Source organism: Cyphomyrmex costatus, unplaced genomic scaffold (assembly GCF_001594065.2).
Source record: "Cyphomyrmex costatus isolate MS0001 unplaced genomic scaffold, Ccosl1.0 scaffold157, whole genome shotgun sequence".
NCBI lineage: Eukaryota > Metazoa > Arthropoda > Insecta > Hymenoptera > Formicidae > Cyphomyrmex > Cyphomyrmex costatus.
This window is the reverse complement of record NW_017275576.1, coordinates 880,501-895,533: the sequence shown is the minus strand read 5'-3', so window position 1 is coordinate 895,533 and position 15,033 is coordinate 880,501. Positions and strand designations below refer to the sequence as shown.

General features: G+C 31.9%; 1 protein-coding gene across 1 annotated transcript in view; it reads right to left on the bottom strand.

Moving 5' to 3' along the window:
• Positions 1–875: 875 nt before the first annotated feature.
• The window catches only part of LOC108771354 (uncharacterized), a 57,602-nt gene continuing 43,444 nt past the window's right edge, over positions 876–15,033 (bottom strand). Inside the window, exons 16-21 of the mRNA XM_018536609.1 lie at positions 14,400–14,470; positions 13,766–13,942; positions 7,838–8,152; positions 7,085–7,336; positions 1,925–2,058; positions 876–1,527 (exon numbers count right to left, since the gene is read on the bottom strand). Of these exons, the coding sequence (XP_018392111.1) occupies positions 1,341–1,527; positions 1,925–2,058; positions 7,085–7,336; positions 7,838–8,152; positions 13,766–13,942; positions 14,400–14,470 (1,136 nt within the window). The 3' untranslated portion in view covers positions 876–1,340. The remainder of the gene's footprint in view (positions 1,528–1,924; positions 2,059–7,084; positions 7,337–7,837; positions 8,153–13,765; positions 13,943–14,399; positions 14,471–15,033) is intronic.

The following is a 15,033-nucleotide window of genomic DNA, read 5'->3' as shown; positions in this document are numbered from 1 at the left end:
TCGATTAGCTCTATTTTACAACTATACTCCAATTTATATTATTTTTATTCAATAATTGTTAATTTTTTAATTAATAAATTTGCATTATTAATGATAAAATTACATACGTATATATTTGATTTGATAAGAATTCGTTGCAAAAAGTTTTTTTAAACTCTCGTGAATGAGCTGCCTCAACGGATGGCTGCGCACTATAAATATGGCTACCACTATGCTCGATGCTTCTTACGCGCGAGTCTCGCCATCTATATTTTACTTTCGTGATGCACTGCGTAATGATAACGATATCATATTTGTTAACTGCCACTCACTTTTGACGCAGATATTATGAGACAATAATAAAACTGAGAACACGAAGCTAATTACTAAAATATTTTTCATAATGACGACAACACTCAGTCAATATAAATACATTATAAAATTATTATTTTATCTACAAATAAATTATATTTGTTGTTCTAAATGTTTATATTGCGGAGATTATAATAAATATAGATGTATAAAATTCTTATTTATTGAGGGACAGGTTCGGATACAAGATTTACGAAGCGTAATGTAATATTGTATTATACAACATATATAATAAAATAATACCAAGTGCGACGCACGTAAATAATATTAATAATAATTATAATATAATAATAATAAAATCAATAAAATAATAATAGTAACAAATATCAAGCAAATTTTATGGTGAGCGATGACAATACAGTTTAAAAATTGAGAATATAATTTATATATATAGCACATTGCGATTATATCAGAATCAATTTCTTCAATTTTTCATTGATCTTTCATTACGAACTTTAAAATACATTTTAATGCAACGCAATTTGACGAACCAAAAAATCGCGCGCATTTTTCATTATTTCCTCGATGTAATTTAAATAGTATTTATTATCGATTTATTTAAAGAAAAAAACATGTGCATTCCTTTTATTTGTTCAATGCGTTTGGCAAGATTTACATTTCGAAAAGATTTTCGCATGCAGAGACCATTTTCTCGGAGCGAGTCTCCGATCATCGCGACTGATTCCAATTACCGTTATTAAATATACAATTACGCGTTCTCATATGTACGCGATAATAACGTAATAAAATGTACAATTTATCATAATTATCATCGCGTTGTGATCATAGGTGGATCTAATTTACCACTCACAAGGGGAACAACATCGTAAAAGGTATTGTATCTCTTCCGCGATGATTGACATCCATCCTACAATGTATAGAGAGGGTCTATTCCTTCTTCAAATCTTTATCTAGATCCACCTAACATTCGACTAAAATTCAATAGCGATTTATAGCCAGGGAAGAATTGAGGTGGAAGACTTGAAAAATCAGAGATCGCCGTTCGAGACCGCGATCGGCGATGGGCTCGTGGAATTGCTGGAGTTCGTTGTCGCCCATTTATTCTTGTGTGGGTCGACACCGAAGCCCTCGTCATAATTTCCCCGTGTGATAAAGAGTTGTTTGAAGTGCGGGATACAGTACAGCTTGCCGTTATTCAGAGTAAAGGAGTCCATCCTGTTTGAACACATTACAATGATATAATAATCATTCATAACTATATTTAACAATAATTTCGTGACTGCATTTAATTGAAGAATAAAAATTCGAAAAAAGAAACAAAAATCGCGATTGATTATAACGCACGTTATAATATTTATGTATGTACATATTACAATATAATTAAAATATAATTGTTACTGTCACGGACCTAATATCTCCATAATTATACATATATTTACATTGTGTTAATTATTAAAACATTTTCAACAACTGACATTGAATTTCTTGACACTTATAGAATCTTCATTTTCTTTAAGCGAAATATATTTAATATAGGAAATATTATATATTGTATATTATAATCCTATCTAAATCTAATATAAGCAAAAGTTTACATGTCTTTTTTCATTACCTTAAAATACAATTGCATTGCAGACACCGGAAGCATTGCTTATGGAAGATTTTGTTATTTGTCTCAACTTTCTCCAAGGGGTAGACCTTCTTCTCGCAACTCTCGCACACCTCCGCGCATGTCGTCTGGATCTCCTGCGCGATTGTTACGTCAGAGGAAATTTAATGCTTACGAATACTCCGCAATAACAGCCGGATACCGGAGATTTGTGTATGTTGAATGTATGATAGATTGTGTAAAGAGAGATGCTCTAAGAGAAATATGTACATACACTACGCAAAGAAGAAGAAAGGCCACGTTTCTCGCATCAAGAGATCTCTCTCTCTCCTTGATTTTATCCCACTCCTCCTTTATTAGATAAATTTAGCACCTGTTTTATTTATCACTTGTGTATTATCGTAATAAATGTTACACGTGAAAGATAAACAGAACCAGATCGTTATACATCAATAGAAATAATACGCTAAAAGACGCAGTAAACTAGACTATTATCGCTATATATGCTATACAAATCAGAAGAATTCGAAAGGCCGTTAACAAGGACTCGCAATTTGTCACGCGAGATCTCCGTCAGCATCTCGGTCAACGGAGCAGATCTTTCGTAAATTAAAATCAGCTTAGCGCGCTTCCTGCTATAAATCGCACTAATCTCTTAATTCTTTTAAATAATTCGTAATTCGCAATTTGCACATTCGCAACGGAAATTATCATTGCACAAACGAAAAAAGGAAGACGGAGAAATATTCGCTGTCGAGAATATACATGTTCGATCTTTCTTTCTTTCTTTCTACAGTACTCAGATACATATCTAAAGAAATCGTACAATGCTCTCTTTTAAAAATGGGTCCTTCGATTAAAATTCGAGGAACGCGACAGCGTTTTTACCCTGATATTATATGACCGAAGTCGCTCATATACTTATGCTTCTTCTCTGGAAGTAGAAAATATGCCGAAAGTGGCATCATGCCTCTACATTTACGACGCTTTCATACCTAACAATAGCAGCAAAATATGTCGTTTCTAAGAATTTGCGAAATTTTATACAATCTTGTGGCAAATAGAGATATAAAAAATAACGGACATGACAGTATAAAAATGTCATAATAAGATAAAACCATAGGAAGGGAACGTTTCACTTACAGAAAAATAATATAACGTATTTAGGATACAATACAACTATACTGAAGAAAAATATGCTAAATTTTTATAATTATTTGTTTAAATAGTACTAGTGCAGGATACCTACTAAATGTAAACATATATTTGTATCAATTAGGTACAAAAACAATTAATTTAAATTATAATTTTTGTATTAAGTAAATATTTATTTACTAGAAATAAATTAAAGTACTATTAAAAAAATATTATTAAGATTTAGTAAATTTTTGTTCTCAGGGTAAGTAAATTAATTTATAGACATTTGCACTTTCTGTAAAACAACAAATACGTAGTCACAGTTTATCATATTGCACAAGTGCCGAGATACAAATATAATAACGTTCACGAAGGATTTTATTCGAATCACAAATGCGGGGAAGCAGGCTCGAGCGCGACGACACAAAAACGAAATTGTCGTTTCCGTTTCTTTTTTCACACGAGTATAAAAATCTACTGTACCACTGCGCTAAGCTGTAAAAAGATTCGAAATTTGTAAAAGCGATCGAAATAGCTACGGTCCTAACGGCTAGTCGGCCCCAGAACACCTCGACAGTACCCGATACTTCTTCGTTCAGGCCTTTATCGCACACATTAAATTTGAGGAAGCATTACCTATTACTTCTCGTTCGTCATTCTCACGCACTTTTTTTTCCTTTCGCACTCTTACTCTCGCTCTGTTTCTCTCGTTCTCTCTTTCTTCATTCAACAAAAAACTTGGCACTTATGAAAATTAAAAATCTAAAGCAGCAGAAGAAGATCGTAACGATGAGACAAGAAAACTTTGAATCTGTTTCATTATATGTAGACATCGACAAGCCGAAATAATACATGTCGATGTTTATACTGTGATATATTTTTATTTCCTACATTTGCTCAATATATTTTATAGTTTAATATTTTATATTAGACTTATAGTAGATCCTAATTATTTCGGTTTTCATTTTATTTATGTATTGTTTTAAAAAGCGAATCATTTATATAAAAAAGTCGAAAAGGCACATCATATGATAAATTAGTTATTAGTCATGAAGATTTAAATCCGTTCAAATCAGAATTATAGTTTGAAAAATTTACTCAGGAGTTTAATATAATTTGGTACACAGTGTGTATTATAATAGTTTACAAGGTTTAGTCCATTTCAATAAAAAATTGAAATATAAGATGCTTAATGACATCCGTTTACAATTACATATGAATTTTCAATTAATTAACAAATGATGGCGTATTGTGGAATTAACAAAGTACGTAAAAATTGAATGCACATCGTTACGAATTTCACTGCTAGTGAAAAGCGAATCCATCTTATGTTTTACAGCGATGCATCACACGTATGTGGGAAAGAATTTATTATTTTTTTTTTAAATTCTTCAACGATAAAGCCAACATACGTATGACACGAAAGATGGATGTTCGTCTTTTATCATATAAAGTAAATTAGTAGATAATAAAGTTCTCTCTTTGTTATATATATATATATTAGAATAAGTCGAGCGTTCTATGCAATAAATATTCTATTTCCATAGATTACTGATAAAGCAAGATTTCTATTACATATGCAATGAAATTTTGCAGCTGTCCAATTCAATTTATCATTTAATGTAAATCTTTAAGAAAAAAATAATGATTAATAAATCTAAATCTTTTTATAACGCTATAATCTGCTAATCAATATGTATTAAATTCCTGCATGCTTTTTCTTCTGCGTGACTTGGCATATTGCTTCGAACGGTTTATTGCCATCTGTTTGGAATTGATTTTCCGATAGCATATATCTTCCATTCTAATTGGCAATTGGATGCAGTCGCTCGACAAATCCAACAATCGCACAAATTCTCGTAGTACAATAAAATATTAACACATAACATATGATACAGTCTACAGGCTAAGATATACTATAAGAACATAACGTCAAGTGTGTTAAAATCATCTCTAAGAAAACGCAAAGTCGCTACAATAATCGACGATAATCGAACATTTTATTGCCGTTACTTAATGCGCGAGATTAAAAAAATTGCTTTTCCATCGCGATTTCAACGACGCTCCCTCTTCCATTAATCCTTCTTCTCTTTCTTCTCTCACCTTTCTCGTAATCGAATTAATCTTCAGGTGTGTATTTCCTTCGTCTCTCTCTTTCTCTCTTTTTCCTTTACTGCTTCACGTTACAAAAAAAAAAGAGTACTTGATTTTGTTTGTGATTACTTTTACTTTACATTACACACGACACAAGCGGGCAGGATTTTGACCAAAATATCGCAGGCAAAAGTAAAGAAAGAAAATGTAATAACAATAACGCTAAATAAAAAAGAAAATTACATTAATCATGCTCAATAAAAATCTATAAAGGAGTAAAGGTAAAATGTCGTTGCTTGCAGGAAATTTTTTTAATCTTAATGTAGGATGTGTATTTGTTAAATTTTGTCTAATTATTTTAATTTCACATAATTTTTTTTATTAAGTTATCGAGCTATTTTTATCTTTTTTATCTGCAAAACTGCAATTTTATACATTTATTTCACAATCACATAATAATGAACAATAAAGAATCAACTTTACGCTATGTTAGTGAGTAAACATTGAATTTATTTTTTATACTGCATCAATATTTCGTTCGAAAAGAAATATAATACATTTCTTTGCAAACGGAAAATAATTCTAGAAACACAATGAATTAATCTATAACTTTTAGTTTTATAACATTTAGAGCTGTAACTTCTAGTTATGTAGACTAGATTGTTGTTGTAGAGTAAATTGCTATTTTTATATTATAAAATAAACATATTTTTAATTCTTATTGCTTAATCACGGATAAAAACTAAATAAATAAATAGCTTAGAAATATATATCATCATGACTTATGTACTATATGTTAAAAATTAAAATATTATAATTGCAATATTATTGCAAAAAAAACTAAGAGCGGTAATGCGATGACAAATTATCTTATTTGTTCCATAAAAAGATGTTATAATATAAAAAGAGTATAATAAACAACATGAATTTATATTCGTAAAATCTATTAAATATATGAGATGGAAAATTATTGTATTAAATTATTATAAGCAACAATTAACTTTTATCGCAGAATGTACACACACACACACATACACGCACACACACATATATATATTACTATTGTAATAAAGAGTGCAAAAATATATAAATTTTCGTTACATAAAAAATGAGCCACATAAAATAAAATAAAATACAATAAAATCTTAATCGTGCATTTTCAAGCATTGATTCGAATTGCGTCAAAATGCTACAATAATTTATTAACATCCAATAAAAAGTTAATTAAAAAAATATCAGGTAATTATTTTGAAATATTATATTTCATATTATATTACGTTTGTTTTTACTTTTTGGACGCAATACAAACATGCTCAATGAATAAAATACACTTATAATTTTAACATAAAAACAGATATATTAAGCACAGGCAGACTAACAACAATTCAAAATCACACCATGCGCATACTTTACAATGCCGAATCGTCCATAAATAAAATGGGAATTTATTAGAAAAGATAATCTCCAATTCTGACTGATTTTTACTTGCAATAGTGCTTTACTTAAAAAGTAGTATTACCTAAAATCGCAAAATTTTACTTTACTTGATGAGAATAGAATAATAATCACATGTATTATATAATTTTTTCAACTTACACTTTTTGATTAAAAAAAATATTAATTTAACACTTGCAAATATATTTTATGTGACAACATTTTATAAGTATTACAATTGTTTAAGAAAAGCACTATTACAACCAACTAATCAGAAAAGCATATTGTTGCGGTAAAAAGAAAAAGAATCAAAAAGACATGTTCTCCAAATTTAATCAATACTAATTAAAAATCAGGAGGAGTGGTAATATGAAGTGAGATTAATTATAATAGATGCAGGAAGAATAACGGTGATTACACAAACGACAAGTCACAATGTGATATTGGACCAAGTCGAGGAGACGTGCGCGGTTATATGGATCAAGAAAATGTACTTACCACAAATCGATTGACTTTGACCTTCGGTGTGCGCGGGGACTCGTTGGCCTGCGAGCCGAGGGATTCGAAACGAGCTCTAAGACTGCTCGCCGATTCTATGCTGGACTGCTCGCCCGTACCCTGGGCCATCTCTATTTCGGCGACATGGTGATTGCTGACCTTGCCATCAGTCTCCTCCCAGTGCTCGAACTTAGCACGTAGGGTCTTGGCGCGCGCCGCGTTCTGCGCCTGTTTCAAGAACTCGTCCTCCACCTAGCCCGATAACAGGTGAAATTATTCCATGAATTATAGGGTGGGGTCGTGCCGATCGGGAGTAAAGAACTGCTTTCCCGAAATTTTGAACGTGGGACAACGACCTGTCTCGAAAGTTCGTGCCGACTTTTTAGAGCCGCCTAATAACATGTTTAGGCAATCTTGCTCCGGCCACTTTCGAGATTTCGTAGATCTTCACATTTATTAATAATTAGGAAATTATATACATCTGGTGTGAAGAAACACCAGAGTTTGTTAGAGAAGTACAAAAAGTAACTAAAAAATTTCATAATTTAAATCAATAATTCAGTCTTATTTTAACGTTACATTTTATGCAAAAAATATAAAATAATATCTATAGAGATATAATAATAAGACATGCAACTTCTTGTAATTATTCTCGTTTTTTCTCGTTTTTATTGTATTATAATTATTCTCTCATATATTTATATTTCTTTTAAATTGTTCAATTTTTCGTTAATAAAAAAATCTTGCGTCAACCTTATCAGAAGCGCGGACGTAGTTGGGATCTCTCTCCTCAGCGCTTTCATCACCGTCGGTTTCCTCGCCCTCTTCATCCTCGCCTTCTTCCGAGTCTGAGGCCGTTGCTTTGGCGAATTTATCCTCGGGAGGCGGTGTGAAACGTTTCAAGGGCTTCGGGCCCTCCGGCAGTTCTTCCTTACACGCGTTCTCCTCCATCTGCCGAAAGATGGACAGCATCTTCCTCGCCGTGTCCGTATGCACCACTTCGTCCACCCTGTCGTCGGCTCTGACTACATCTGGATCGCGGTAGATCTCACGATCTGGTGAATCCATCTGCAAAAAAAAATATATGTTAATATATAATAATTAAATGTAAGTTGAAAAAAATCACACAACTTTATTATTATCTCGTTATCAAGTAAAACAATTTTAATTCTATTTAATAATTAATTTTTGTATATAATATAACATTTCGAACAATATTTCATAATAAAATTCTTTATTTTTGAAATATGTATTGATTTTTTTATTTAAAAAAATGTATTTCTAGTTGACCAATTTTTTCGTCTTGCATTGTACCAAATTATTAAAATACTTTCAATCATACTCGGAGAATAATATTGTATATCATTCTAAACTAATTTTTAATTAAATTATATTACCCTAAATCATATATTTTTTTTAATTTAACACGAATAGATTCGGAGATACAAAGTATGTATTTCAGAATCAAAAAAACAAAATTAAATTGCACAAAAATATTTTATATTTAAAGGATTAATTTTATTAATTATTAATTAGATTAATAAAATTTATGTAGATATTTAGTTTTTGCATATAAAAAATAGAAATTAAATGGGATCTTAAATAATTCAATGTAAATTATACATATATATACTATATATGTACATGCATATTTGTAGCTTTATCGAACTATTTGTATATTAATCATGTTTATTTCTTTCTTTCCCATTCATTCCAAAATATTGTAAATCGCCAATATATCATAAAATTATTGCAAATTAAATATATCTTCGACATATATTAACATATTCACATAATTAATGCTGTTTCAAAATTCGTAGAGAGATTATATGATAAGACGACAAGGACAGATGTTCGATTAAAAACACACCTCATGTGTATTGTATATCGCTTGATAATTTTAAACTGAATGTTTGAGTCATAATACATCGTCGGAGGATTCACCTAAGCCGGAGATTGACGGCCGAAATGTTTCTTTTTATAAATCATATCCGGCATGAGTCACTTCGAGGATCCTGAATCAAGCGTGAGTGGTATGATTATAAATCTTATGTAAAAAGTATGTAATCTTTTCCTTTTAATTAAAAATATTATATTACAATGATATAAGTAAATGTAATATATTTCTGAGAATTGAGATAACATTTTAAAGAAAAAATAAGTACATTTATGGATAAAAAATTCAATCGCACTCAAATTACAATCTTGAAAAAAGAAAATATTAAATAAAGGAAGCCATGCAACGTGCATAAGTAAATGAATGAACATTCGCATGCTTTGTATATCTCAACTAATTGTAAGATACTGTAATATTAACAAAGGTTTCTATTACAGAAAATAAAATCCTTTTCGAGACACAAAGGTTTTGGTCCTTTTCAATCGTTTAATCGGTCTGTCGTTTATACCTGAACCCAAGTGGGTCAGGTAAGTCGAAAACCTGATTCCTGATCACGTGGAATGATCGAAGGTTGTTCGAGCCTTACGATATTTTACAATGGAAAGACCCCCTTGCGCTAGTTCCGATCGGGATGGGACTAGGTGATGCTGACGAGTCGACTTTAGTTAGACAAAAGGGTTGTGGTACGCTTCAAGGTTAGCATTTAATGGCGACAAATTGACAGGTTTAAGAATGGTATACGCACTCTGTAACGGTCAATTGCCGTCACTTGATCTGTCCATTCGCTACTCGTTTATGCCAACGAATCAGTACTGCAGCAAAAAGTACGAGACGTTTATTTTGAGAAGGATATTCTTAAGAACTTGAAACAGACACGTTATATATTGTATATAATTGGAAGGAAATAGTTAAAGTAATTGGAATTGAAGTAAACAATTTGTATAATATAAATTTGAAAAAAGATGAAAAGCTAGTATAATCATACGTTTCAATCAGGCTTTGCGTAATTAATTAATTGTTTTTAATTATTTTGCAATAAAAAAGTAGAACCAAAAAAAGATAACTAAAATTACATTGTACAACAATCAAATTCTGGTCCGAAGTATCATATTATATATTCTAAAATTTTTTTTGCATTAAACACGATGTTGTTAATAAAATTGTATATTGTGTGTAGGTAGAATGGTTGTAGACTTCATTCAGAAATAAGTCTTCGTTTTGTCACAAAGAAGTATTAAAAAATGACTAAAAACATTTCATTCCATTTTACTCAACATTCTAATGTGCTACGTAAATTTTACCAATCATGCTTATAACGCGAAAAAGTTTTCGGGAAATTTACTATGGTACTTTAAAGAGAAAGAAAAATAATTTTTGTCAAACAGTGCTTATTGAATAATAAATAAACATCAAATTAATTCAGCGAGAACTTTCGTTCGAAAATGACAGAAAATAGAAAACCGATAATTCCCGTACAGTATTGGATTAGAGTTTACCTCATCTAGTTTTGAATCAAGGAAATTTCCGTCACGGTACAAAAGTGAATTATGCTACTATTTATTTTTTAAATCGAAATTATAAGTCTGTCAATGCAAACATTACAGGAAATTATATAAAAGCAGAGAATAATAAATTAATAAGAAGAGTTAATTGTTATAAGAATGTGATTGCTGTAACAAGGATATTTCTGTATTCTCTAAAATGAGAGACACTTTGATATGCTTGAATGGTCTCTAAATTAACTAATATAAAGAATACAATTTCATTTTCGGTTCTAACGAAACAAAAAGAAAACGCTTAGCAACATCTTAATATCGCGAGTCTTGGTTGGATTTCGCGCTGTGGTAATGGAGTCGAGAGGATCTACGGGAGAGTACTTCCAACAGAATTCCATAAAATCACCAGTCCAGAAAGGATATTTGATCACACGGTATCCCTCTGCCGGCACGTCAAGCGGTAAATCAAGCCACGGCGAGATTGCGCCCCCCGAGCGACGTCCGTTCCTTCATCGTCGACGGAAACGCTCTTATAATCATATGACGAAGAGATCTCGATTCGTCGGAGGCCAATTACGGACAATTAACAATTCGATGAAAACACATTGCGGTTGCACATATTAATCGTTTGCTCTAAATATCAAGTAATTGAAACTTTCATATGAAAGTCTCACGCAATTTTCACTGTATTCGCAAGTGCATTAGAATGTATCGTTCGATGTAGAATAATTTATGATTACGATCTCGTGTATTAATAAACATACAGGTGATATTCCGAAAAATATGATCTGCGATTTATATTAATAAATCAAATGCAAATATAATTAAACAATTAATTGAGGTGCGAATTAATTATTTAAAATTAATTATTTTTCAATTGTCGTAACGGCCATGAATTGAAACTAGTACATCGCGATGTTTATTAAGGAAGCTTGAATATTAGATATCATATGCAGTGCTCCGAAAAATCCAATCGAACAGTAATACTCCGAAGTAAATGGAACGTTCATGTACACGAGGTGTGTAATTTTTATGGAAAGTAGAACACAATATTCCTCCTTGAAGAAACCTCAATTACCAAACGGTATTCTGAAAAATTGATTGAAATCACAGAGCATGATTTTATAACCGCCATGTCAATTGCTTTCCAATTAATTGCCAGAAAAAGTCTTTCCCTCGATCTTATAAATAAATATATCACTCTCATGAAATATTAATAAAAAAAATCTTCAATTATAACCGGAATTCGGGGTATTAAGTAGCGATTTCACAGAGTCTCGAAGAAGAATATGCAAATTGTTCGCGGATCATTAAGTATGAACCGGAACGCTCATTATATCCAGCCATTAACGATTCATCAGGCTGCTTTTTGCATCACTTTTTTCAGAATGTGCCGCCTGAGAAGAGACTTCGAGTAACTAGGTGTTAAAAGCACAGTATTTCCGATCGCGATTACAGAACGTAACCGAAGCGTTTGTCGGGCCGATAATTACCTTTCCGTGATTATTAAAGCCCCTTCGGCGAGCGGAACGAGACTGAGCGTCGTCGTTCAAACTGCGCGAGTCCGGTCCGCCACTTCGGCGCGCTTCTTGAGGGAGGCTCTCCTCTCCGATTCGTGAGAAGTTCGTACGACAGCCGGTTGCTATGCCGTTCACAAGAGGATAGGGGACCGACGGTGTATGCCCTCCTCCCCTGGGAGTGTGTGTGTGTGTGTGAGAGAGAGTTACTGCGAGGGGCCCCGTCGCGCGTCGCGCCTTCCCTCTGTTAAGGTTCCCGGGCCCGCGCCGCGCCGGTACCCGGTCCGCTTGTGTTGCCCCGCTTGCTCTTCACGAATGGAAGGATGTAGGAATACTAACGGTAAAAGTATGGCTGCTGCTGCGCTGACCACTTCGGGAGGGGGTTCAAGGACAGCCCGGTTTGTTGGAATCGACTCGTCGTGTTGTGCGTTCCGCGCGAGGCGCATTGCCGTCGGTTCCCCAAGAGATGCACGAGGCCCTCTTTTATTAAGCCGCGTCCGCGAACGATGGTGAGACTCGTTGTCGCGCTTTGATAATTATCGATAAACTCGCATCTCACGCCGAGGCTGTATCGATGGATGAAAGAAGGGGTTGCTATTCTTGCGAGATAACAAACGTTTCATTCTCTGAACTCCACGAATATTTTTCATTCCCAAGATATACGTACAATATCAAAAATAAGATTTTTGATTTCAACGGAATACTTTCTTTGTTATATAATAGAAATATATAAAAAATGCTATTTATAAAAAATACAATTTAAATATCGTATTACATTTTTATATATCATTCGAAAATTTATTTTATTCGCAATAAAATATCAGAAAGTTGCGAGAGGAAGTTGGAGAGAATGCAGCTATTACTTAATCTAAAGAAAATGACTTCAGATCTACTTTTAATTACGTATAGATACGGCAATTTTAGTTTTAATAATTTTACTTTGCTCTTTACCTAGAATTAGAAGTTAATATTTTAAATAAAATTTTAAGTAATTAAGGTTTAAGGGATAAATGTTACTTAACGTAGAGAGCCATGTATAATTGGAAAATAATACAAAACCATGTTAGTATCAAACTGAAAATAAAACGTATATAAAATGCGCGGATGATTAAAGACGTGATGCAACTTAAAACAGTCAAACACGTATGAGTGCAAACATTTTGTCCTATCTTAATTGAAAATGAGATCATGCTGTTTCTTGGTAAACCAATATCCTTTTACAATACAAATTATCTTTTGTATCTCCAATAATAATGTAAATTGTGTTAAGATATCTTTATATTTCTTCTTTATCAATAATCTGAAAATCCTTCAGATTAAATTGATAATAAAATCGATAAAATTGATAAATGCAATGTATCTACTCGGAGTATAATATAGATATACGTATATAAACTACATATATAAACGATGATAGTACTTTCACAAATAGAAGAGAATCGCATTAAAATATATTATATATCTCCATATATTATACTATAAAAATTTTATATACGTCTATTTTTGTTAGTCTCTAATAATAATAATTATTAAATAAACAATATATTTTAAACAATAAAAATGAAATTATATTATTTAATTAGGGTATTTAATTATTCCTGCTGTTTACATTCTTGTAATTCTACAAGACGGTAAAAATTCTTAAGCAAAGTTACTCCACCAAATAAATATGATAAATCATGACCGTTAATTAGTTGACACGCATAAAATTGTTAGAGAAAATTGGCACAGACATGAATCAATCAACAACAACAAAGTCGAAGGGTCGAACCTTGACTTGACCATCACGAGGAGGCGTAATGCGAAATTGCTTCCGCTGTTTCTCCGGTGCCTTATAGGACTCGAAGAATTTGAACTTGTTCGAAATTTCCAACGTTTCTACTTGGATCTCCTCGGTCGCGTCTGAACTGCGCACCACATCGTCTGAGACTTGACGACCCATGAACGCCTTTCTCACAAATGTTTTAAAAATTATCATTACTAGAGGCGTTATTGACATTGCATGTGCAATTTTTAGTAGAAGACCTTATATTCCAAAACGAGATATATTTGCTTCAAAGAGATATTTTCTATGTTTAACTATGTTACTTTGTGTATGTGTGTGTATAATTCTTATATTGATCAATGTAGCAATGTAAAAAATATTTAATTATTTTAAACAATTAGTAATTTTAAATTACTTAAATTTTTCAACATATAGATACTTTCTCTTAATAAAAGAGAAAAATATACATTTTAATAATTTTTGTAAGTTACAAATGTTTAATAAACTATACATAAAAAATAGAAATTTTATTCTCGTAATTTTAGCAAATAAATTCATATTTTAATAATTACTAAAATAAATCATAAGCTTGACTTAACTAAATATAATATGTGTAATAGATAAAAGAAACTGAACTTACGTCTCGTGCACGTCGTGAGGTTTCGGTTGGCGTTTTTGGATGAACTGGCGTCACTGGACGTCCTGTTTTTGCTGCAGTCGCGTCTAGTTCCAAAAAGAGCGACCGGGACTTCCTGCTGATGCCTGTGCGGCGTGACCAACATATATTATTATAAATATAGATTATCATAAATCACTCGTAACTTTAAACTGTCAATTAGTACAGATACTTTCACCCTACGCAATTCGACAATTCATAACGGTCTATTTCTGTTGGGAACAAAAATAATTTCTCATATAAAGCCGATAAATAATAATATGACCTCTTAACACAGTCTTCTATTCTGTAGAGAGTTTTTGCGCTGAACGTCTCGTATTATAAGAAATACTAGGTTACTTTCTTTTGAGTTTTTCTCTCGAAAGAGTTCATATAAGACAGGTGTAGATTAATATCTATAAGATCTTTAAGAATTGTTAATCTGTTACATAAAAATTATTAGGTACAATTCGTTGGCAACTATATAAATAACTATTCATATATTCAAAGTACGAAACGACTTGTTATATTTTTCACTGCAATTTGACTTTCGTTACATGGGTACTTCTAAGTTCATCACGTAATTCCTCTCCAGTCCTATATGTTCGCAATTATAGTG